Source organism: Anser brachyrhynchus (genome assembly GCF_964034855.1).
Source record: "Anser brachyrhynchus genome assembly, chromosome: 3".
NCBI classification, from domain to species: Eukaryota; Metazoa; Chordata; class Aves; order Anseriformes; family Anatidae; genus Anser; species Anser brachyrhynchus.
Window position 1 is genome coordinate 45,875,234 of NC_137696.1, and position 23,618 is coordinate 45,898,851.

The following is a 23,618-nucleotide window of genomic DNA, read 5'->3' on the forward strand; positions in this document are numbered from 1 at the left end:
GCCCAGAGAAACTGTGGAAATGTTCAAAGTCAGGCTGGAAGAAGCTTTGAGCAACCTGGTCTAGCGGGAGGTGTCCCTGCGTGTCCCTGCCTATGGTAGGGGGAGTGTGTGGGGGGCTTGAACTAGATGATCTTAAATGCTGCTTCAACCCAAACCATTCTGTGGTTCTGTACCTGTTATGTATGTGACTTCATCTCCCTTGAACTTGAATAGGAACCTAAAATAGTCTTTGGAGTTTAAAAAATAATTAAATTCAGCTGTGATGAGTGTAGCAAGGCAGTTTAGACCAGAGTTGCAATGTAAAAACAATTAGTTTTTAATCTGGAATTTTAAAAATAATTGATTTCAAACTGTTTAAATCGTAGGCAAGAACTAAACTTTTAGGCAGGTTGTTAAATATTTACATCTTATATTGTAATTATGTATTTATTTTTAGTTGTTGGATGCATATTTCAACAGAGCAAGGAGGGAGCAGAAGGAGAAATTCCTAAAGAATCGTGGCTTCTCCTTGCTTGCTAACCAGCTCTACCTTCACCAGGGGACTCAGGAAGTTGTAGAATGCTTTTTGGAAATGCTCTTTGGCCGCTCTGTTGGCTTGGATGAAGAGTAAGTAATGCTTTGTTTTTGTATCCTGTAACTTAACATTTGAACTAAAAGTAGTGCAGTTTCTTGCTGAAGGCAAAGATGTAATAGCTTCCTAAGTACTATTTTCTTCCTTCCATAAAGCAAAGTTCTTCAAATATTTTACATGTTTTGCTGCTGCTTTAACATTTTTCAAGTGCATTAAACCACTTAAAGCTATTGTATGGTCCTTAAGCTTTTGATAAACAACTTCATCTCATGGGTGCTGTCAGCTGGGATGTTCTAAACCTTCAGCACTTCAGAGGACCTCAAAGGCCTTTGCACTTTGAATTTACTGTTTACTGTAAACTGAATTTACTCAGTTTAACTCATCCTATTCTTCTCTGATTTCTATCCTTGGGAATTTTGAACAGTGATCACTAGGTTGCTGCTACTGGACTTTAGTAAGTGATTAAGGAAAAAGCTTGATGCTAGTTGTTTCCTTGGATTGGTGCTGGTTGTAAATCCCTGTTTTTCTTTAGGGCTAACATGACAGTAGTGCTATTTACTTGAACTGATGAGCTACCCCATATTGGCAGGAACAGATTACCTTCGAGCAGACTTGCTAAGCAATTTATATATTTTAGAATTAGTTTGACTACTTAATGATTGTACAGGGATTGTACTGTCAGCAAGCAGTGCATAAATCTTCAAAAAAAGCTCCTTTCCAGTTGCCTTCTTTGCGGGATTTGTAACCAAATGGCTTCTGCCTGTTGGCATGGTCTTCACTCCAAAAATGTTCCTGTTAAATTTCATCATAAAAGATCATTTGTAGTAAGGTGAAGTATGCTTTTATGAAGTAAGCTATATGTAGTAAGGTGAATATGCTTTTAGATACTTTGTTTCCTTACGAAGTGTTTTATTTTGCTCTTGTTTTCTGTGGTACTGCAATGAAATGTAAGAAATTGGTATCTACATCTTTGCCAAAGTGCTAGTGTAGACTGGTATTCCAGCATTAATAATATATTATTAATTATAATAGCTGCATATACTAGGTTGCTATGTAAAGACGTTAGACTGACTTGTGTTTATTTCAATAGATTTGATCTGGAAGATGTCAAGAATGTTGGACTTTTTCAAAAATGGTGTGTCATTCCTGTCCTGGGTCTAATAGAGAACTCTTTGTACGATAATGTTCTGCTGCATAACTGCTACTGTCTCCTGCTGCAAATTATAAATTCCTGCTCAAAAGTTGCAGACCTGCTGCTTGATAATGGTTTGCTGTATGTGTTGTGTAATACACTGGCTGCTCTTAATGGACTGGAAACAAAGTGAGTACTTTATCTGTTGCTACGAAATAACCCAGGCACAACCTTTAGAGCAGCAAAAACTGAAGTATATAGTATCCTTATTTAATTTTTTAAAATGTGTAGTGAACATGTACAAAATAAACTGCTTTTGAAGTCTTCAGCTTTTAACTATACCTCCAAATGAAAGTTAGTGCTTAGATACTTAGTTTAAACAATAGAATACACTGGTTGTAAAGTATCCTTTGATTACTGTAAATTTTCAGGTGAAAAGACATTTCAAAATGCAAGTTTGTCATACTGTGTGCACTTCAGATGTTTGTCCTAATACAACTCTCCCGAAAGTAAGATAAAGGCCCAGGAGATGGTAGCATCCTGCCGTATCTATTGACAACGTCAGAACCGCAGAAGCTTCCCTCCTGTGCTGCTTGTTTTTAATATTTGAGATTCTGAGTGGTTCAAATGATTTAATTAAAAATATTCTGTACTTACTGAAGAAACTTTATACAGTAAAGGAAGGAAAGGGGGGGGTTTTGCGCCTTTATTTCATTAGTTCATATGCTAAAGAAGTAACCAGATTTCCTTTATCATCCAATAGTTTTAATTCAGCATGGTTACAGAAAGAGATTGAACTGAATTTCTTGAGACACCCTTTTGAGAAATTTAGGATTCAGACCTGTTCTTTAACTTATAAATCTCATTTAAAAAAAAATACTTTTCCAGTAAAACTTCTCTACAATCCTAATGTTACACTATCTCAAAGATTTTCCAGGCATTCAATTTGCAAAAGTTAAGGCTGAAAAAAGTCTTAGATTACAATTTTATGGCCTATAGCAGTAATACCTTCAGAAGTAATAATTTCATATGAAATACAATATAGTAGCTATGGCTGGCAGAAGTAGCAAGAGCAATAGTAATGGGTCTTCTCACAGGTTATATCTACTAGAATTGTCATGTTTCTGATTACAACTTTGCAGCATTCCCCTGAATGACTACAAGTTGCTTGCATGCGACATACAACAGTTGCTGGTAGCAGTTGCAATTCATGCCTGCAGCTCCTCGGGTTCACAATATTTTCGTGTTATTGAAGACCTCATTGTGCTGCTGGGTCATCTTCAAAACAGTAAAAATGCAAGAATGCAAAGTAAGTTATTTGCTTATTTTTGGGGGGTCACAGGACTGGAGAAGTAAATCCATTCCCCACTGATCTTTGTTTACTATTCCAGTTGAGGGTGAAGGGACGTTTTTTGGTGATGAATCTTTCTTCTTTTAAGTGGTTCTCAAAGTACTACTCTTCCTTGGAAGCCTGCCTTGTGGTAAAGAATTGTGTACTGCTGATATGAATGAACAATGACCATAACAATTCAATTGGGATGTTTAAATAGAAACCTTCTTTAAAGTTTCATTGAGCTTATTTTTTAGTAATTAAATTTTATGGCTTCTCTGTGAGAACTCACTTTAGTACCATATGCATTTGTATAACGATAAGATGACTTTCAATGTGACTTGTTGGAATCAAGAATTTTACCTCTGACACTGTTTTCTTTTACTTCTAACAAACATCTGGAAAAAATTCTTGAAGACTTGTAAACAAATCATGTCATTTGGTCTTTATATGCCTCTTTCTGTAGATATGGCAGTTGCTTTGCAGTTAAGAGTTCTTCAAGCAGCTATTGAATTAATAAAAACTACAGCAAACCAAGATGCTCAGGAGCAGGCTGGATCAGTCCCATCCCTATCTGCACCACATCGTGCAATGTTTCAAAAGCGTAAAGGCATTGCTGGTGAGTAGCAAAAGTGTAATATACTTGTACTCTTATCTCTGTGTTACTAATGAAATATCTACTTTTGATCTCTAATTTTAGTGATACTACAAAAGAGACCTGTTGTTCTGCTTTTTCTATGAAAACACAAGTTCAAAATGGGTATAGATTACACTGCTCTAAAATACATAATGATTTATTGGCTTTATATATTAATACATTTTAGAACAGTGTAACATACCCATTTTAAACTTGGTTTTGTATTACAAGGGGAGAATGGGGGTATGAAATTGAAACTTCAGTTCACTTTCTCATTAGTCTCTAAAGGCAGGTACTGCCTTCTTTGGAAGAGAATATCAATTGAAAAGTTGCATAGTAAAAACATCTTAAAGGTAATTCATAGTACCTAACTTCACAGTAGTAATGAAATACCAAAAAAAAAAAAGTGCTTCTAACTTGAATGCAGCTACAATGTGGGGATTGCACTGTTGCACAGCTTTTAATTAGTGATTATCCGGAAGTAACATCTGGCACTGCAAATTCAGTTGGGAACGTGAGGCAGCTGGATTCTACCATGGAAATTTTCGTAAAACATTTGTACAGTTCTATGTTTAACAATAATACTATCTCTGTATTGGATGGTTTGTGAATCATTCTTTAAAGCTTTTGGAGTCTTCTGGCTGAAACTTTAATTTGTATGTTGCATTTAAATGAAGCTGCGTTTAAGACTTGTAGAAGATACAATTTAAAAACCTGATGTATTTCAGTTGTTTAAAAAAAATCTTTTATTCCTTGTTTTCTATGGAAACCTTTTTCGTAATATGGTCAGCCTATGAGACTCCTCTCCATCAGTCCAGTAAATACAGTGAAAATACTTGTGAGTGAATCTAGTAAGGCACCAAGGGTATGTGTGTGGTTGTAGTTTTTTAGGAAAGAATCAAGTATGGTCAATGCTCAGCAGTTCATTTCAAGAATTGTTTTTCCAAGTAGTATTCCGGTAAGATAGAAATAGTTCTCGTGTGGTACAAAATGCATTTGTTTATATGCTGTTAATATAGTGACTTCTCAGTTGTGTTGGTAGTTAGCTTCTGATATTAAAAGTGAGTAATACCATATTAAAAACTATTGCAACCCTTAATCATAATTTCACAGTGAAAATGGAATGAGTGACTTTTTATTTTGCACAATAATACATAAGTTGCACAATAAACCTGATCTTGAGACTAACTCATTTTATGGTGCAGTTTCTTCAGTTTTGTATGTTTGTAAATATAAAACGTCTTAAAAGCAAGTGGCAAACACTCAAATGACACTCTTTCCCTTTAATATTAGCATATTTCAAATACTTGATTTTCTGAAATGATGCAAAATCTTTGAATAAAAGCAGTAATTGAATGATGAATTTGTGTTTCAGTAGGATGCTATTAATGTTTCTCTGCTTCAAGGTTCCAGAAAATTTTCACTTGCTCAGTCTGATGCTCTGCTGATGAAAATGCGTTCAGTAGCAAGTGAGGAGTTCAACATGATGATGCAACGAAGAATGAGTCAAGAACATCCTATCCAAGCCACCGAGACTGAATTTGTACAAAGATTACAGAGGCTAACTGTCCTAGCTGTTAACAGACTCATTTATTTAGGTACGATTTTTTGTGCATTTCTGTTTTGCCAGTGCAGTGCCATATGAAAAATCAATACTTGCTTTTGGAGAGTTTGTGTTAAAGAATGTAATGCTGTTGATATTGGCTTAATGGAATTAACTATAAAAACATCAAACTCTCAGTAATTTGTCTGTCCGTATTACATAACTGACAATCAAATCTGAGTATCTGAATGAACTGAACTAGCTATTGTAGTTCTACATTAGTTCATCTAAGCTGTCTGAATTATGACTTGAAGACCTAAGTCTGGCAAAGGGAGCTCTTAGTTTCTCTTTTAAAATTCATCAGTTTGCATGTTTCTGTGAAACGGCTAAATTTGTTAGCAAGACATGATGACTTTGAGGGTTAGTTAAAATTCCACAGAAGCAAGAGTTTAGCAAGTGGGACAAAGAATTGAACTGCTCCATGATTGACTGTAAATGCTGAATGAACTGGTACCTAAGGGAATTGAAATAAAGAGTACAGGTTGATACTTAAAACAATGGGGTAAAGATGATATTTGATTTAATGCCACTTGAAGGAACATGGGATTAGTTTGGTTGAGATGGTACTGACCTATTTGTGCCTTTTAAAATTTAAGCATCTACTGAAGAGTGTCTTGATGTACTGGGTATAACAGAAACCACAAGTCAAAGCAGACTTTCAGCATCCCAGCTGGAAGTTCCTGAGGAAGAAAACCAGCAAGAACTGCCTAACAGAACAAATCCTTTTCTGAAAGACATGTTCAAAATGTTGGTGGAAGGAATCAAACTATCCCTTGTAAGTTACTAATTAGATGTTTTCCCCATTAGAGCATATTTCATAAGGTTCATTTAGTAGGAACTTTTATGGACAGAAAGCTTTAGGCATAAAATGTTTTTCTTGCTGCCTCTCTCAGTTCAGCTGACGCATTGTTAAAAACTGTTCAGCTTCCCAGTTACCCGAAAGTTGTGAAATAATAAATGCATCTGTCCTGATTTAACCATAACACTTGGCAAAATTCTGATTCTTGAATGAGTATGCAAAGGTCGAATGTTGGCTGTGTAGCCAACAACTTTGTTTCTCCCCTTAAATCTTGAGGTATGTTTCTGGATGCTATAAAAGGAGGTCTGCTATGTATCCACAGATGATGCATAAAAAGGAGAATTTGAGTGATTTGTATACAATATAAATGTAAACAATACTGGTGATGTAACTAGGGTGGCAAACCTTTTTAATTATTGACAAGGGTCAGAGTTTCTTTTCTATCATACAGTTGTTAGCCTGTCAGTGTTTCCAAGATGACTAGCTTTCACTTGAGTAATTTGAAATGATTATATTGGAAAAACTAACTTGTTGCTTCTTGCATCTTTATTTCTCTGAAGTCATCTTTTAAAAAGTAGCTCAAGCTAACTTTCTCCCTAATTCTGGAAAATCAAGTTTGTGGGGTCTTCCCATCATGCCTTACTTGTAGAGTTTTTCAAAGACTACTGATTCCTTTGAGCTCCAGCACCTCAATCAAATGCCCAGTTTCTAACCTTGTATGAAGTAATCCATTATTCTGAAACTAGTGATTAACATGAGAGCTATGTATTAAACAAAACCCCTTTGATTTTTAAACCTTCTGTTATGATGTTAATCTTCTAGATTGTTGTATAGTCTTTCTAACTGAGCATCCAGTTTAGCTAGGAGCTGCATTGCTGATATTGGCAGATCAAGGGAAAATAATTATCGTATTAGAAAAGGAAATCCTTTTATTTTTAGTAGAGTGCTTTCTAATAAATAAGAATTCAGTAAAATAAGTTTAAACACCGTTTTTGGTGGAGAAGTCATTTATTGCTTTTACATTGCTTTTAACAGTAAGTTTGTTTTGCAATGTAAAGAAATCTGGTAAAAGGAAGCCCTATCTCACTGAGAAGACTTAAAAAAAATAAAAATAAAAAAATAATAATAATGTCCCTTCACTTAGGGTACCAGCAGAATGAATGCACCCAAGCAGCAGTGGAAGAGAATCCTCTTGTCATGTAAGGACACTTTCCGTACACAACTTGGGAGGCTTCTTGTGCACATCTTGTCTCCAGCAAGACCACTACAAGAAAGAAGGCAGGCTTTGGAGTTGCTCCATGAAGTGAACCATCAAGAGATTATGCGTGACTGTCTTAGCCCAACTTTGCAAGTAAGCTCAAGAGTGTTTGAGAAAAGCCTGTGGAACTTGGGTTCGCATTTCTGGTTTAAATTGTACAGTTATCTAGAACCGTGTGGCTGAAGTTGTTCACTGCTATTTTAGTGACACATGGCATAATGACAGTCACATCATATAAAATGCCTGCATGCATCTCTGCAATTACTATATTGTCCTGAAGGTAGATAGCTTCGTAAGAGGCAAAGGGTGATTATTGCTGATTATGGGATATGTTAACTGTGTAGTGCATCAAACATCACATCTCCTGTGCAATGCCGAAACAAAAGGTGATGCTAGTTTTAACATGAAGGATTTGACTGAAGATGCCTGAAGTTGATATGCCCTGAAAAAGTAGAATAATGAGGGATTATCCTTGCCTTGGAACTCTAACTGTAGACTTTCTGAAACTTGTAAGAACTGATTGCCACTATAGTTTAAGAGGACAGCAGTCATCAATCAAAGCGCTGCTGTTCTTTAAGCAAAGCACTATTTTTCTTTAGCCTTTACTCTTAAAGTGCAATTATGTACTCTGTGTTATTGTAACTCAAATAGCTGAACAGCTTGTTGCTGCATTTCTGGGTTTATCAGGAAAAAACATTTTTGATTATGCCCCATAACAGATTGTGTGTGTACTGCAAGTTTGAGAGAAAGCATTTTTTATGAGTTGTAATTGGACAGGAGCATTTCCGTTTGAGATCTTTAGGGAGCTGCAAGCATGAGATAAATGAAATAAGATGTGCCACAGTTTGAGTCTCTATATGCTAAGGAGAGAAAGTACTTACTGAATGAACCTATGATGCTTACTTATTATCATATGAACATTATTGAATTAAATCAACACTTTGACCAGCAGTAGTTCATATGCTAACAGTGGCTTCTGGTGTGTCCATGTGGAGTGTGTTTATTGCCTCTGTCTGCTTAACTTCATTATTTGTCTATTCAAATTTGGCTAATCAAACAAGGTAAAATTAGGAGCCACTGCCACCTATTTCCTGAAGCGTAGACGAGATTGCAAGAGTATTTGAAAAAGCAACTTATCTCTCATGTAAGCCATTTAAAAAGTCACAAGATGCTGGGGGGGAACTATAACGTGGAGGATTAAATTCAGCATGTTCTTTCCAGTTCTATAACAGTTTGTCTTTGGACATCAGAGCTTTAAATTACAGGAAAACGTAGAAGAAACCTGTCCAGGCTTACCAGAAAAGCGAATATAGTTGGAGGAAGAAAAAAGTTCAGTGTTGTATTTTACAATTAAGAATGACCATACCTCTGCTCTCGCCCTCCCTTCTTTTTGTCTTTTAGCATGGACCTAAATTAGTGCTATATTTATGTGAGTTAATGCACAATCACAATGATGAAATGACCAAAGAACAACAACTAGCAGCAGGAGACTTTGTGAATACTTTAAAATGTTGTGGCTATAAATGCATTCCTCTGAGCACACGACCCAAACCAGATCTAATAAAAGCTTTGAAAGAGGTTTGTGAATAAAAAACTTTACTTCAAAAACTAGTTATACTTAAGACAACTATCTATTTATTATATGGGGATGGAGTTTTAATGAAGACAGTGGTTTTGTTTGCTTTGAGCATGGCTTACGTTTGTTGACATTGTCTGAGTTATGAATATTTCTGTAACATGCTCACACTTCACAGCAAGCTCATTTTTTTGATACTTGGTTAAGCATATTACTTAAAGCAAAAGTGAGAGCTCACAATAAGTTACTAGTACTTCCTTGCCTGGAGAAAAATGATTTTTTCTGGTTTTCTGCAAAAAATAAATTTAGATGTAGTTTTATATTAAAATGACAGCTAAAGTGAAGACTTGGTTTTAAATGGTGGGAAGGTATCAGGACAGTGATTTTTCTCCCAGTCTTTTTTTTCAAATGGGCATATACTTTAGCATCTGCTTCCTTTTTTTCTGAGCTTGGAGAAATAACATAAAACTTCTGTTCAGGATCAGAAGAAGTATGAGATGGAAGAAGGTGTGAACAAAGCTGCCTGGGAGAAAACAATGGCTAATAATCGACAAAAGTAAGTGGTTTCTTGAAGGGGCTGCAAGAGCTTCCTTAGAATGCTGTCTGCTTGGCAACACCATTGCCGTTACCTCTGTGATTATTAAATGTGTGGGATTTTTTAAATTAACGTGGATAGGAGCTTTCAGCTATATTACTATTATATAAACAGCTTGATTGTGGGTATATTCATTTGGGTAGGTTGTATAATCTTGAGAGTATGTACTTTTTTGCATATTTGGAATTTCACCCCCAGTTTTACAGCCATTGTATGTGTCCAATCAGCTTGCCTCTTGCTGTGATCTTCTAAACATAACTTCCTTGCAACTAACCCTCATCTTCAGTGAATACAATATAATATTCAGCAAGTATCTGTGAATTATTTTTATGAGCTCTGCAGGCTGGTGCTTAATGTAACACAAATTGAAATAGCTTGTAGTAGACCAAGAGGTTCTTTCCAGGTACATTCCAGGCCATACCATAAAGTCAGCTGAGATGTACACACAGTGTGCTTTAATGAAGGCAACTGTAGCTGTCTGTAAAGGTCAACTTAGTCAAGTCTGTCCAGATAAGCAACAAGACTTCACGATGTTAAATAACTTAAGAAATATGAGCAGTAGTAAATTACTGTTCTAAAGGGTTTTATTGTAATGAAAGCACACAATATTAATGTGTATAAATTGATCTTCCGATTGTTTTTTCTTGTCTTTGGTTGCAATCATCTTCTTTTTGTTAAGGCTAAGAAGCAGCATGAATATAGGCCGTGTTGCTCTGTAGCTGCTATAACAAGAACTACAGATATCCAGTGCCAAACAGATTGCATTTTATATGGATTTCTTGCTGTTTTGCCTTCCCTTCTCAGTGTGATTTGACATTTTAAAACATGATTCCTTTTCCCTCAGTCTCTTTCAACGTCTGGATACAAAATCTAAAGACATCTCCAAAATAGCTGGAGACATCACACAAGCTGTCTCTCTATCACAAGGAATGGAAAGGAAGAAAGTTATCCAGCACATCAGGGGGATGTATAAGGCAGAGCTCAGTGCCAGCAGACATTGGCAGGAACTTGTTCAGCAGCTTACACATGACCGGTAAGTTGTTCTCTCATCTGAGAGAGGGGGAGATGCTTACTGCCCGATGTGCACTTCATACTACTTAGAAGTGCTTGGTATGTAGACGACGTTAGCAAAAGTAAATCATTGTAATTTATTCATCTCGTTAAAGGTCTGTAAAATACTCTTGATTTTCCTTCGTGTTTTTTTTAGGGTGGGTAGCCAAGCAGTATTTTTGTTACTGAGACAGTTTTGTTTTCTCATCAGTCACATTTTTGCTGTGTTAAATAGAATGAAGAATATTATGAAGTTTTTAATATTTTACATTATACTGAGAAAGAAAAAAATATTTTTCATGTCATTCCCTCTAGTATCCAGCTACTGTGTTTTCTAATCTTCATAGAGCAAGATGTTAACTCTTGACAAGAAATTAAACAACGGTGCTGTTACCACTGCTGAACTGAATTTTCTAATAGCTGAGTTTTCAGAATAATACTGCATTGGACACATCATATTGCTATTTTCATCAGAATTAGTAACTCTAAGTGCAGTCTTACAGTAGTAGTTCATAATGAGCAAGTCAGTGTCATAGCCCATGAAAATAAACTACATGAAAATAAATATTCCGTCTTAATTTTGTTGCAGAAAATCTATCCAGTGCTACTACCATGGAACTTCTGTCTCTACCATTTAAACAAAAACTGAATGAATAACAATATATACTGCCTCTACTTCTAGGCTCTATATATATCTTGATTTTTCATACCTTGATTTTTCAGAGCACTCTGGTATGACCCAGTCTATTACCCAACTTCTTGGCAACTGGATCCAACAGAGGGCCCAAACAGAGAGAGGCGCCGCTTGCAGAGGTGCTACTTAACTATTCCAAATAAATACCTTCTTCCAGACAGACAGAAGCAGGAAGGTAATTATAACCTCTTATAAGAGTAGATCTGAATAATAATGAATACTAGTGTCTTATTAGTTGTTTTTTTAATAGGCATGATAAAACCTCCCTTATCTTACCTATTTGAAGACAAAACACATTCTTCTCATTCTTCAACTGTTAAGGACAAAGCTGCAAGTGAACATATAAGGTAATTTTTGATAAGATTTACCTCCCTTTTTCACTTTTTCCTACCCCAAATAAGTCCTTGCTTTGTCTCACCTTACTCAATTCTCTTAATGTTTGTTGAGAGACTATTGTCAAATTGAAGGTGTTTTCTTGCTACATGCACAAGGGATCAGAGCTACCAATATGTAGGTTTTCTGACACTTAAAATTCTCCATGATGTCAAAAATCACTAAAAGCATATAGTGTCTGGTGTAATAAAGGGATAAGGGTATTCTGTGGGACAGTCTGATGGGATTTCTTTACTTATTTGTTGCTTATATATTCAGGACAGGCAGTGCAACTAGATCTCATAGTTCTTCCCATCAGTGTTCAAAAGCAAATCGTTCTTTCGTCTTCCTTGCTTTTATGATTGTTATACAACTCTATAGTTGTGTTAATTTACTACCCATTGCAGGGTCTAATCCTACCTAAAATGATTGCGGAGAACATACAATGCAATAAATTAAATACAGATACAGTTGCGTGCAAGTCTAGAGTTGAGGTTCCGTTTTCTTTACCTCCTTGGGATTTGAACCTTTTGGGTCGTAGTCCTTCAGTTGTAGCCTTTGAGGCTGTTAGTTTTAGGTACACGCCAAAAGTAAGCAATACTACTCTTGGAATTCTTTCAGAGTTAATCGAAGATGCATCAGTGTAGCACCTTCTAGAGAGACTGCTGGTGAACTGTTGCTAGGTAAGTAGAACTCCCGGTTCTCATAAATATCCATGTCTACGATTTCTGCTGTGTGTGTATACTTGGCTGAATTTTTAAAGAACATTTTTGTTCTTGAATATGTTATGAGGAATGTTACTGCTAAGTAACCAAACTGTTGATTGACTTGTCATGTATAATATATTTTATAGATCAGTTTTGGCATTTGCATGAGTGGTGTTTGGATTGTAGTTAGTTTTAAAGTTGCATGGTACTTGCCAAAAGTTGTGGAATAAGTTCCATGTCAGCCAAGTACTGTCTTGTCCAGGTACTGTTCTTAGTTTTCTTAACACCTAGATGCTAAATGTTTGTATGAATTAAGGTGCGGTATACAAATGGTAATATCATGATACCTTTTTGCAACTATTTCTTCCTGCAGGGAAATGTGGCATGTATTTTGTTGAGGACAATGCTTCAGACACGATTGAACATACTGTAAGTATTAGAGCACGCTGTCCATACTTAACTTTTCCAAACTGTGACAGTGACTAGCTTTCGTCTACTGTCACTGAGATTGCTGAGTGCTAGAGTTATGTGTCTATGGACAAGACCAGTGAAACTGATTAGTTTGGGTTCAGTGTTCCTGTTGTGCCTGGCTGCGGTGTCAGTGATAGTAGCAGAAAACAGGGAAGAGGAAATCCAGCAACTTGGGGCTGGGGAGGAAATTGTGGATTGGGAGTCTTTTGCAACTTCTGTCCATTACGCTAAATGTACAGAACTTGCTCTAGCCTGCATCTGAAATAACTTAATGGAAGCTGGATCACTGTGATGTATAGAGACTACCAAATGTATGAATTGTGCTGTATTCTTACACCATCTGTTACCTGAATACAGTATCTGTTACCTGAATTTTTCATTACATAGGATGTTCTAATCTTGACCCCCCTCCCCCTTATCCTATATAAGAAAAAAATGTTTTATGCAGGAAATAGAAGCTGACTTTATCTTTCTGATATACAAAGGCTCTGATGTATTACCTAATTCAACTTTGTATGTCCAACAGGCATTTAAGAAAATTATTGAGCTAGGGGTTATGCTACTGAAAGTCCTACAGTATTTTCAGGGAGCTCCTCCTTGCATTCACTAAACACAACTCCTGTGGTTTAAGATGCTACCAGCTGTTTTGCTGTTTTACTGCTTTGTTCTTTGTAGAACTGGCAGAACTGGGATTCATGGCAAAGCTTTGCTCACTATGGCTCTCCAATATGTTAGTTTAGGTGCTAGTGAAAGTATATTTGGTCTGGAGTGCTGGATAGGGTACTGATGTGGCTGTGAGAAGTATACGTGATTGCCTTGAGGAGAGGGGAGGATGGGAAAAATCTATGAAAAAAGTCACAAGAATGTCTTAAAGCATCACAGCAAAATTTTCCAAGTTTGCTTTATGATATGCTCTATGGTTATAAACTGGTCTCACTGAAGAAAAGTTGCTTGTTTGGAAAACCTACTTTTTAGGTTAACTTTTCAATTGCATCTTCCTCAGAGTTTTCATGGAGAAACTGAACCAGCATCATTTTCTTGGACCTATGAGGAAATTAAGGAAGTTCATAAGCGCTGGTGGCAGCTAAGAGACAACGCTGTGGAAATATTTCTAACAAATGGCAGAACTTTACTCTTGGCTTTTGATAATACAAAGGTAACGTGGCACCAATGCATAATAATACATCAAAGAATTTTGCCGTGCCTTCATAACATGTTCATGTATTAGTTTTTAAGGAGATCTGTTGCATGAACTAATAATAAATTCTGCTTAATATCTTTGGAAAAAACTCTGCTTAGCTATGCTTCTAGACAGACAAAATCATGGTGTAAAACACATCTTTGTATTAAGATGTTAAAGAAATCTTAGTAATGCTAAACATTACTCTGTTATAATAGATCTCTGGGAATTTGTGAGAAACTTACTAAGCTTTGTTTTTTTTGAAGCTTTTAAAACTATATGATTAAATCTATGGTATTTTTCTTTTAGGTCCGTGATGATGTGTACCACAACATCTTAACTAACAATTTGCCTAATCTTTTGGAGTATGGAAACATTACTGCTTTGACCCACCTGTGGTGCACAGGACAGATTACTAACTTTGAGTACCTGACTCATTTAAACAAACATGCGGGACGTTCCTTCAATGATCTCATGCAATATCCAGTATTTCCCTTTATACTTTCTGACTACACCAATGAAACACTGGACCTAAATGATCCATCAGTATATAGGTAATATGAAATGTTTGGAACTGGTTATTTCCAAATACTCAAACTGACTATTCAGTGTAGCTATTTAACTTCATTGTATTAAGTCTTGCATATACATGAATGCAACTGTTCAAGGATATTTAAATAAAATACCTAGTGGTGTGAGTATATATTCACAGGATGTCATAGATTGGACTTACCTACTGTTGTAAAGTGATAATGATAGTTCATTGATTTTAAATAAAAGCCATATGTTTAAATTTATGACTAAAGACTACCAGGCCAAATAGCAAAAAAACAGAAGAAAATAATACCATAAAAAATTGGCCAATTACAAAATAATATTGCCTTAACTGTAAATAGATCCACATGAATTGTCCCACCATAATAAATTCCTGTTAAGCTGCTTTTGACATTAATGCACAAAGTCTTTGCTTTTAAATGCTTCTGATAAGACAGAGGTACTTTGAGTGCACTTGCTAGCCTGTTAGTATGCTATGGGCAGCCTGTGAAGTTTGCCTTCATAGCACTAACTGGAAGTGTCCGTTTTATTTTCTGAACTCTTATAAAATGCTGTTTTGCTTGTCCTTTGTGTGATTTTTTCCATATTCGTAATGATGCATTAAAAGGTGTGAATCAAAGATCATTTATAAAATGACAAGATATGGGTGCTACTTCTGTTACAGAAATCTGGTCAAACCAATAGCTGTGCAGTCCAAAGAAAAAGAGGATCGTTATGTAGATACTTACAAGGTAACTAAGATACCTGCTTTTTGTCTTTCCTATGTATAAATACGGAGGCTTTTAAAAATATGTAACGATAAGAGGACACACAGTATTTTGTTTATGGAATTGTCATCTCCAGTGTGTTATCTTTCCTCAGATTTTTTTTTTGTTTGGAACCTGTGATTGTTCCTGTACCTGATGTCATAAATCAATTTATTCTTTCCATGTGGTACTGCTTAGGAGGTTAAATTAGTATGGTCTTACACCTGAACATACATATTTAAAGATCTCTAAAGATCAGGAAGATGTATTATTGCTTTTTCACTGACATGGTTTCAATTAAACTTGTGGCTAATGTTTTTGTTAGATAACTGAAAAACTATTTTCCCTCAAGTACTCCACTATTTTAACTTGGACTGTTAAGATTATTATGCTCTTTAGAGTTTTTTGTTTTTCTGCCTTTTTAAGGGTGTAGGAAATAAACTGCTGGGGCTGGAAAGCATTTGTATCTGGACCTTAAAACTTATGTCTTTTGAAATGGTCTATGATATTATTTACATGGGAAAAAAAACAGTATTTGCAATATTGAAAAGACTGTACAATTTCTCTGTAGTGTTATAAAAGGGAAAAAAATGCAAAAGTAATAACAGACAGCAAGTCAGTTAAACTAACTCGAGACTTTGATCCCTAGCTGTATTGTAAAAGTGGTCACATGTCTCTGGACACAGTCTATTTGATTCTAAAGCACTTGTAAATGTATTGTTCCTCTAAAAGTTCGTGTTATTCCTAAACAAAGTAGGCAAGATTTTACTTTTGTTACTAGAATGCAGGGAATAGGATTGTCCCTTATTTTTCTAGTGTTAGCACAGCATTTTCATGGCTTCTGTAAAGTGCCAAACTGCCTGTCTTTTCTATAAGTTAAGAGTCCAGTTAAATACCTGCAAAATGGAGTTGAACTGCGAATAAAATTTACAAGGTTTTTCTTAGAAGACAGTGACTTACTTTGAATGGGCATTCAGAACAATTGCTGGAATACTATTTGAATGGTAGGTGGTAAAACTGAATGGTTACTTCAGAAAAGTTGTTTACTGTAGTAGGTGTTGATGGTGGAAGTCTTCTATAAAAAAGTGATGGTGTTGGGCATATCTCAGGTTTTTGAGGAGCTGAAGTGTTGAAATACTAAGTGATCTCAGCAATTAGACTTGATGATAAAAGCAAGCTGTCTGTGTTGAAGTTTAAGTAGGAGGTTTCTGATATTTTTCCCCACTACTTTTCTAGTACTTAGAAGAAGAGTACCGTAAAGGAGCACGGGAGGATGATCCAATGCCCCCTGTCCAACCATATCACTATGGATCTCATTATTCCAACAGTGGAACTGTGCTTCATTTCCTAGTGAGGCTGCCGCCTTTTACTAAGATGTTTTTAGCATATCAAGGTAAGATTACTTTTTGCTTTCACTTGTCTTTCGCATCTGAATCTTGTCTCAGCAACCCAGGAAATCTGTATGTAACTCTTGTTTAGCATAGTATCAATTCCAAATAGCTGAGATCACTAAAATTAAATCTGATGTGCTTACACAATAGACCTATTCTGAAATTATCAAGCTAGAGGGTAGAGCTGTATATCGTATTTGTTTATACTTTAGCTCAGCTTTTTATTCTAAACATATACCATATTTGACTTCCAGTCCTTGTTTTACACTTAGTAATCAAGGTGGACAAATTCTAAATGTTCTCAGCTAATTCCAGAGCAGTAAACTTCTTGAAGTTGTGGATGTGCAGGTGTTTTTATGTCCATCGTTGATGTTACAAATTTGGTTTGGATTTCCTTACAGATCAAAGTTTTGACATCCCAGACAGAACTTTTCACTCTACCAATACAACGTGGCGCCTCTCTTCGTATGAATCGATGACTGATGTAAAGGAACTTATCCCAGAATTTTTCTACCTTCCAGACTTTCTAGTTAACAGAGAAGGTATACTATGAGGATACCAAAAATATATACCCAAAACAGCCAGAGGGTTGAGTCTGGGTTGAAACTGAGAACACTCATATCCCATGATTGAATATGCTAAGTAGTAGATATGTGGGAGAAATCTGGCATGAATTTATAGGTTATGCTACAAAAGCTGTTATGTAGGACATAAGGGAAATTTCTTAAACTCTTTCCAAGCTGCAAAGGAGTGTTTCCCATTTATCTGATTGAATGTGTGTGAGGGGATTGAGTAAGGGTGCTGCTTGGCTGATTAGCAATAACTGTGCTTAATAGTTAGCCTTCATAAAAACCCTCCTTTAAACTCACTATAAACTAAAATGTTGGAACATTTACTCCCATGCTTCTAGGTTTTGATTTTGGAGTACGCCAAAATGGTGACAGAGTTAACCATGTTAATCTTCCACCTTGGGCTCGTAATGACCCTCGTCTGTTCATCTTGATCCATCGTCAGGCTCTGGAGTCTGATCATGTTTCCCAGACAATCTGTCACTGGATTGACTTGGTGTTTGGTTATAAACAAAAAGGCAAAGCCTCTGTTCAGGCCATTAATGTCTTTCATCCTGCAGTAAGTATTTATTATCAAGTTGCATGTTTGTTCATTGTACTTAGTAACTTAATGGGGGAAAAGTTCAGTCTAACTTGCGTGGAGAACGTCCAGCATGGAGCAAGTTCACTTGCTTACAAAATGTTAAAGAATAAGAAAAGGCTTTAAGCAGAACTGAGAAGATCCCAGGAACTAGTGTGTGAATTTATCTTTCTTGCCTAGAGATGGGTATAAGGAATGATCAGGTACGGGGTTTACACCTTACACCTTCTCAAAAGTTAGTTGTTTGCAGTGGTATACAGGCTTGGTGTTTGTAGCTGTTTGTAGGGTCTAATTCCTTCTCATAGGAAAGAAGCCTTAAATTTAGGCAGACTCTGCTGCAGGTTCTGGTAAGATTAAAATAGTTCATTTTCTCTTGTGCTCAGTATTTGTATTCTTCCCTTTTATTTATATATATATATAAAAACAAGATTTATATATATATAAAATAGACTATATATATAAAAATCTTTTTTTGCCTCTCTAATAAGCATTTCTCTTCCAGTAAGTTAAATTTCAGAAGAGTCAAATAAGTCTTCATTAACATGAAGTCTTCCAGAGTGTCATCACTGACTTACTATGACACTGACACCTCAGATTTAAATATATGTATTTTTTAAGCTTCAGTCATTAGCTTCAATCATTACTATCACAAGGCTTGGTCAGCCCAGCAGTCCTGGTTTCAAGTGGATATGCGCTTTCTATGTGTCCCATAGTTGTTGGAGGAGCTAACAGCAGTCATGTTTGGTAGTGGTGGCTTTTACTTTCTAAGTACCCATCCAAATGCTTTGCTTCCCTTTCCTTTCTTGTGCTTAAGTACTGATTTAGTTATTTTCTGCAACTTAAAACATTAAATTTGTGTAAATGCATTCACTTTTTTCAAGTGAGCAGTGAAGGCATTTGTCAGTGCAACTGATGAAAAGGATGTGGTACTCAATTAGAGACATGGTTAATTATGAAGAAAGAAAAGTAGAGAAGAATTCCCACTTCTCTGGAATATAGAGATTCTTCCTCCCTCCCATTTCAAACCAGAGCTTTAATAAATTAATTGTAAAGACGTACACAAAGCTTTTTTGTTTATCATCAGCAACTCTTCAGCTTTCACACAGATTAGTAAAAGTCTGCTAAGAAAACCTTTGACTGAAATTAATTGTGGAATACATGTAGGAAAAGCTCAGATGATAAGTCTCAAGGTGGTAGTTATCTGCAGTAAAGAAGAGCTGAAAAGGTTGCTGTTCTCGGGCTCCTTATTCAGGATAGCCATTATAGGATGGAATCCAGTCCAGCTGAAGAACTGATGGGTCCAACTCTTAAATTTGCATGTGTGTTTAGAAATCTTTCGCAAAGAAATATTGGACAAGCTCATTCTCACCCCTCCTTTCATTTCTCCTATCTAGACCTATTTTGGGATGGATGTTTCTGCTGTTGAGGATCCTGTTCAGAGAAGAGCTCTTGAAACGATGATAAAAACGTATGGGCAAACGCCTCGCCAGCTATTCCATACAGCACATGTTAGCAGACCTGGATCCAGGCTCATCATGGAAGGAGAGCTTCCTGCTGCCATGGGGTTACTCGTGCAGTTTGCTTTCAGAGAGACCAGAGAGCACACCAAAGAAATAATATATCCAGTATGTCATTTTGTTTGCAAAATGGTTCAGTTAACATTCATATACTGTAATTGTTGTACCCTTAATATTTAAAGTTGAGTAATGGAGAATAGATACTCTTTCACCTTCAGAATAATATTACTGGAATTGCATCCATTTCATTCTCCAGACCCTTCCCTCATCCCTTCCTACTGCCACTGGCAAGGCTTGCCACTTCATAGAGGCACTACTCAGCATACCATTCATCCTCACCAGAGAGGGGCTAGACTGGCATATAGCTTTGTCCCTCCTTGTGTAGTATACCAAAATAAATGTGGTTCTTGCTTTCTTCCTTCTATACCTCCTTTATCCCAGCATCCAGTTATCTCACGTAATAACTGTCACTGCACACTTAAGTTCTTCTCTGGGAATTATGCAGGGTATATTACCACAGACAAGGCGTTCCAGAGGTACCTCTGCTTCTAACAACTGTCAACAGAATAATACTTTATCTGAAGTATCTATAATTTGCCTGGTCTAAGGTTTTACGAGGCCTTATTTTTTAACTTATCAGTGCTTTTTATCATATCCTCAATAACCTTTTTTGTCCTTCAGTTTCTATGATTTTTTTACATTTAATTTAGACTTGCATGTACATTTGCACTTAGATGTAGCAATCCTCTTGTTCTGTTGATCAAGATACCTGATGGCCTTTGGTACCAAAAAGATCAGGTGCCCACCAGATTGTTCTTATTACTAAACACTTCAGTGACTGTTCCTTAAACTGCAAGTTACTGCCCATGTTTGCATTGTAAAGATAATATAGAAAATGAATGAAATGATATTACGAATCCATGAAAATATTTTTCACTGTTTTATGTCATAAAGTAAGATAGACCTGAATTTAAGTTGGTTATAGAAAATGGGTATTAGTTTTATGCCTTCGACAAATTCTGGATTCTATATGCAAACCTAGAGTAGGTAAATGCTTACTGTGCTGCTTTGTCCTCTACTTTTTCATGTCGTGTAGGACAGGCGTGTGGTTGTTTATGGGAATGTGATATGAATGATTCTTCTCCCTTCCTAATGAAATATTTTTCTGAATAGTTTTTATGACATTTTTAATTTGAACCATATTTGTGCTTGTTTTAGAGTCCATTGCCGTGGATAAAAGGCTTGAAGTGGGGAGAATATGTTGGTTCCCCAAGTGCTCCAGATCCTGTTGTCTGTTTTAGCCAGCCACATGGAGAAAGGTTTGGCTCTCTGCAAGCTTTACCAACTAAAGCTATATGTGGTCTGTCCCGCAAGTTTTGCCTTTTGATGATATATAGCAAGGAGCAAGGTATGGATTTGTGATTATTCTCTACATGCACAACACATGCAAAACAGAACCATAATATCTGTAAATCTAATGCTACTATCCCCCAGTAAATTTTCCACATTTAGTCTTTTGCTGAAGATTGATTTAAATTGATTTATTACATCCAAGAACAGCTTCCACATGTATATCTTTCCTGGCAGATGGATTTCCTTTGTAATTTTCAAAACTACCTATAGGCATCCAGTAATTAAGTTATTTTTCATTAAGGTGACTGAAGCATGAAGCTTTAACTTTAGAACTTACCAGCAGATTCAGTCCAAAATGAACTGAAAAACAGGAAAAGAATATGTGGCAATGGAAGGGATAATTAAAAACAAGTTTTAGAGGTAATGAATGAGGAAAGTTAGCAGTAAAAAGCAGAGGTGAAGGATCTGCTGCTCTCAGGTAAACTTCTTGAAGGGATTCTAAATGATAATGTGTAAACAGGTTCTCATGACTTTTTTCCTTTGTAATGTCCTAGTGAAAGATTTATAAATTCTGTTGAAGGCTTCAGGTGAAAAAAGTAATACTCTTCAAAGAAGTAATAAGTAGTAATTATTTCTATGTCTGGGAAGTACTGTCAACATCCCTTTTTCTCCATTCCTACTAGATGCAATGCTGCTTCAAAAGCTTTGTTCAGCTTTCTAGCTGTTTTTGGAGAATGCTGAACGTTTACATAGTCTCTGATAAAAACACTGTATTCATTTGTAGGCTGTCTTCATTTGTAATGTACTAGCAGAAAGCATCTTATTTTGAAATCACTTTCTATATTCTAGCTGGTAATAAAACACAGACCTTATTTTTTATTATTGACTAACAAAGTGATAAACCCTTTGGTTGCATATGTGACACAGAATTCTATATGCCTTCCTTCAGGTGTGAGAAGTATGCATAGCACTGATATTCAGTGGTCAGCTATCCTGAGCTGGGGATATGCTGATAACATTTTACGACTGAAAAGCAAGCAGAGTGAACCTCCAGTAAATTTTATCCAGAGTTCACAGTTCCATCAGGTAAAAATCAGTCTCTCGGTCTTCAATTGAATATTACTAGTTTAACTATGCAGTGGCTTGATGTGGCAGTAATTACTCTTGCTTTCATTTTTTGCAAAGCCTATAGCAAGCAAGAATTCTTATTTTGGGGAGATAGCATCCAAGCACAACTTTATGCAGTTGTCCAATGTTTTCATTCTAGTCTGTTGGATTCTCTTTCATTGGCATGGGTCCCTCATTGCTCCAGTGGATATTGTTCCTGGATGTGTTCATGTATTAGGCAAAGATCCCTTCTGAATGCATTTGATTTTTGTAGCTTTTCTCTTCTGTGGATTATTGGTGTGAATTTATGAAAGCTAAATTCTGTACCAAGAAAAATTGAAAACAAGGAAAAATTATAGATGTGCCTCACTGGAAGTAGAATTCCACTATAGTTTGATTCCTCTGGGGGAAAAAGAAAAAAAAAAAAGATTGCCTAAAAGATTGTTGAAGAACTCTGTATAACTTCTGTTTCACTTCAATGTTGTTTGAGACTTTACTGAAAATACTCTGGTCGATGTGGTTGTAGATCTAGAAATCTGCAAAAATTCACTGTGCTCTTTGGCTGTGAACTCAGGGCAATGCAGCATTTTCCACTTTGTTTCTGGAGTAATAGTAAATATGACGTAAAGCAGATATATCTTTAACTCCTGGATTTCTTCTTTAGCTTAAGTATTTACATGGCTTTTCTTAGGATAACCAATAGAAATCACTTGGACCAAGTGCTATGGCATAATGACAATAGCAGTTCCTGTTCTAATTTTTTTCTGGCTTTTTGTCTTTCCAAGGTAACCAGTTGTGCTTGGGTCCCAGACAGCTGTCAGCTTTTCACAGGTAGTAAGTCTGGTGTCATCACAGCATATATGAACAGATTCACGAGCAATACGGTAAGTTCTGTTGGGCAGAGCTGATATTTGGGGTTTAGCTATTAGCTCTTACAGCCTTTTTTTAAACAGGGAAAGTGAGAGAAGGGGAATGTTATATTCAGGACTTTTACTAAAAAGATCAAGTGCTTGGTTAGTATTTATTTTTGAAGGCTCCTCTTTGACATAGTAAAATATTTTTTTCTTCATATTGTGTGGTTTATGTTCTTGTTTTCATGTGTTGCTAGCCTCTAGTTGGCCCTCACCATCTGAATGTGTAACTGATTTACACAGAGCTTTCAGTTCAGGCTAGGGCTTGGAATTGAAGCGTTCTGGCACAAGGAAAGCTCTCTAAATTTGGGGGTATTTTTTCCTGTGAAAGAGTCAGCCTTTCAAAACCTTAAATGAAACTAGAATGTGCATTACCACAAAGTAAACAACATTTCAAATGCAGGAGGTGTTTACACCAGAGAGAGTCACCACAATTTATATACTAACTGCTAAGCCTCATCACTTTGTCATATTCCTGAGGGGAAAAGCGGTGTGGAGGGAAGTAATAAAAGTTACATTCCTCAACGTGTTAGTGGAAGGTGCTGAGATACTAGTAGAAATCTCCTAGATACTATGTGGTTATAAGCATGGTATGAAAATACAAACAGAACTTAAAATTCATCTTTTGATTCAGACTGAGTTTTGGAGCTTGTCTGATTTTCTCTAACAGTAATTTTTACTCGTTTTCATAGTTTTAACAAAGTTTGTAACATTCTTGACGGGCATTTTCAGGCATGCCTGTGTGATTATCCATAGCAACAACCCAACTGATTTATCAAATTTAGCTTGATACAGGTATTGGCAAACACGTTTGTATTATTGTACTATAGATGCTCTTGAATTACTACATTAGGCTGGGCTAGGGGGAGGTTTGGTATGATCTGCTCTGCCTACCCAGTCTGCTGCCACTTGCA

General features: G+C 36.2%; 1 protein-coding gene across 3 annotated transcripts in view; it reads left to right on the forward strand.

Annotated features, from left to right (window-relative positions):
* LYST (lysosomal trafficking regulator) overlaps nt 1–23,618 on the forward strand; it is an 83,390-nt gene that overhangs the window by 52,239 nt on the left and 7,533 nt on the right. For all 3 annotated transcript variants that reach the window (XM_080584371.1, XM_080584369.1, XM_080584370.1), the window contains exons 25-48: nt 437–606; nt 1,662–1,892; nt 2,846–3,012; nt 3,500–3,652; nt 5,077–5,268; nt 5,870–6,048; nt 7,217–7,423; nt 8,732–8,908; nt 9,386–9,462; nt 10,346–10,534; nt 11,275–11,420; nt 11,496–11,592; nt 12,239–12,300; nt 12,698–12,753; nt 13,799–13,951; nt 14,285–14,529; nt 15,195–15,261; nt 16,513–16,669; nt 17,069–17,209; nt 17,578–17,795; nt 19,211–19,441; nt 20,552–20,741; nt 21,636–21,772; nt 22,579–22,677. In XM_080584371.1, coding sequence (XP_080440497.1) covers nt 437–606; nt 1,662–1,892; nt 2,846–3,012; nt 3,500–3,652; nt 5,077–5,268; nt 5,870–6,048; nt 7,217–7,423; nt 8,732–8,908; nt 9,386–9,462; nt 10,346–10,534; nt 11,275–11,420; nt 11,496–11,592; nt 12,239–12,300; nt 12,698–12,753; nt 13,799–13,951; nt 14,285–14,529; nt 15,195–15,261; nt 16,513–16,669; nt 17,069–17,209; nt 17,578–17,795; nt 19,211–19,441; nt 20,552–20,741; nt 21,636–21,772; nt 22,579–22,677 — 3,741 coding nt within the window. The remainder of the gene's footprint in view (nt 1–436; nt 607–1,661; nt 1,893–2,845; nt 3,013–3,499; nt 3,653–5,076; nt 5,269–5,869; nt 6,049–7,216; nt 7,424–8,731; nt 8,909–9,385; nt 9,463–10,345; nt 10,535–11,274; nt 11,421–11,495; nt 11,593–12,238; nt 12,301–12,697; nt 12,754–13,798; nt 13,952–14,284; nt 14,530–15,194; nt 15,262–16,512; nt 16,670–17,068; nt 17,210–17,577; nt 17,796–19,210; nt 19,442–20,551; nt 20,742–21,635; nt 21,773–22,578; nt 22,678–23,618) is intronic.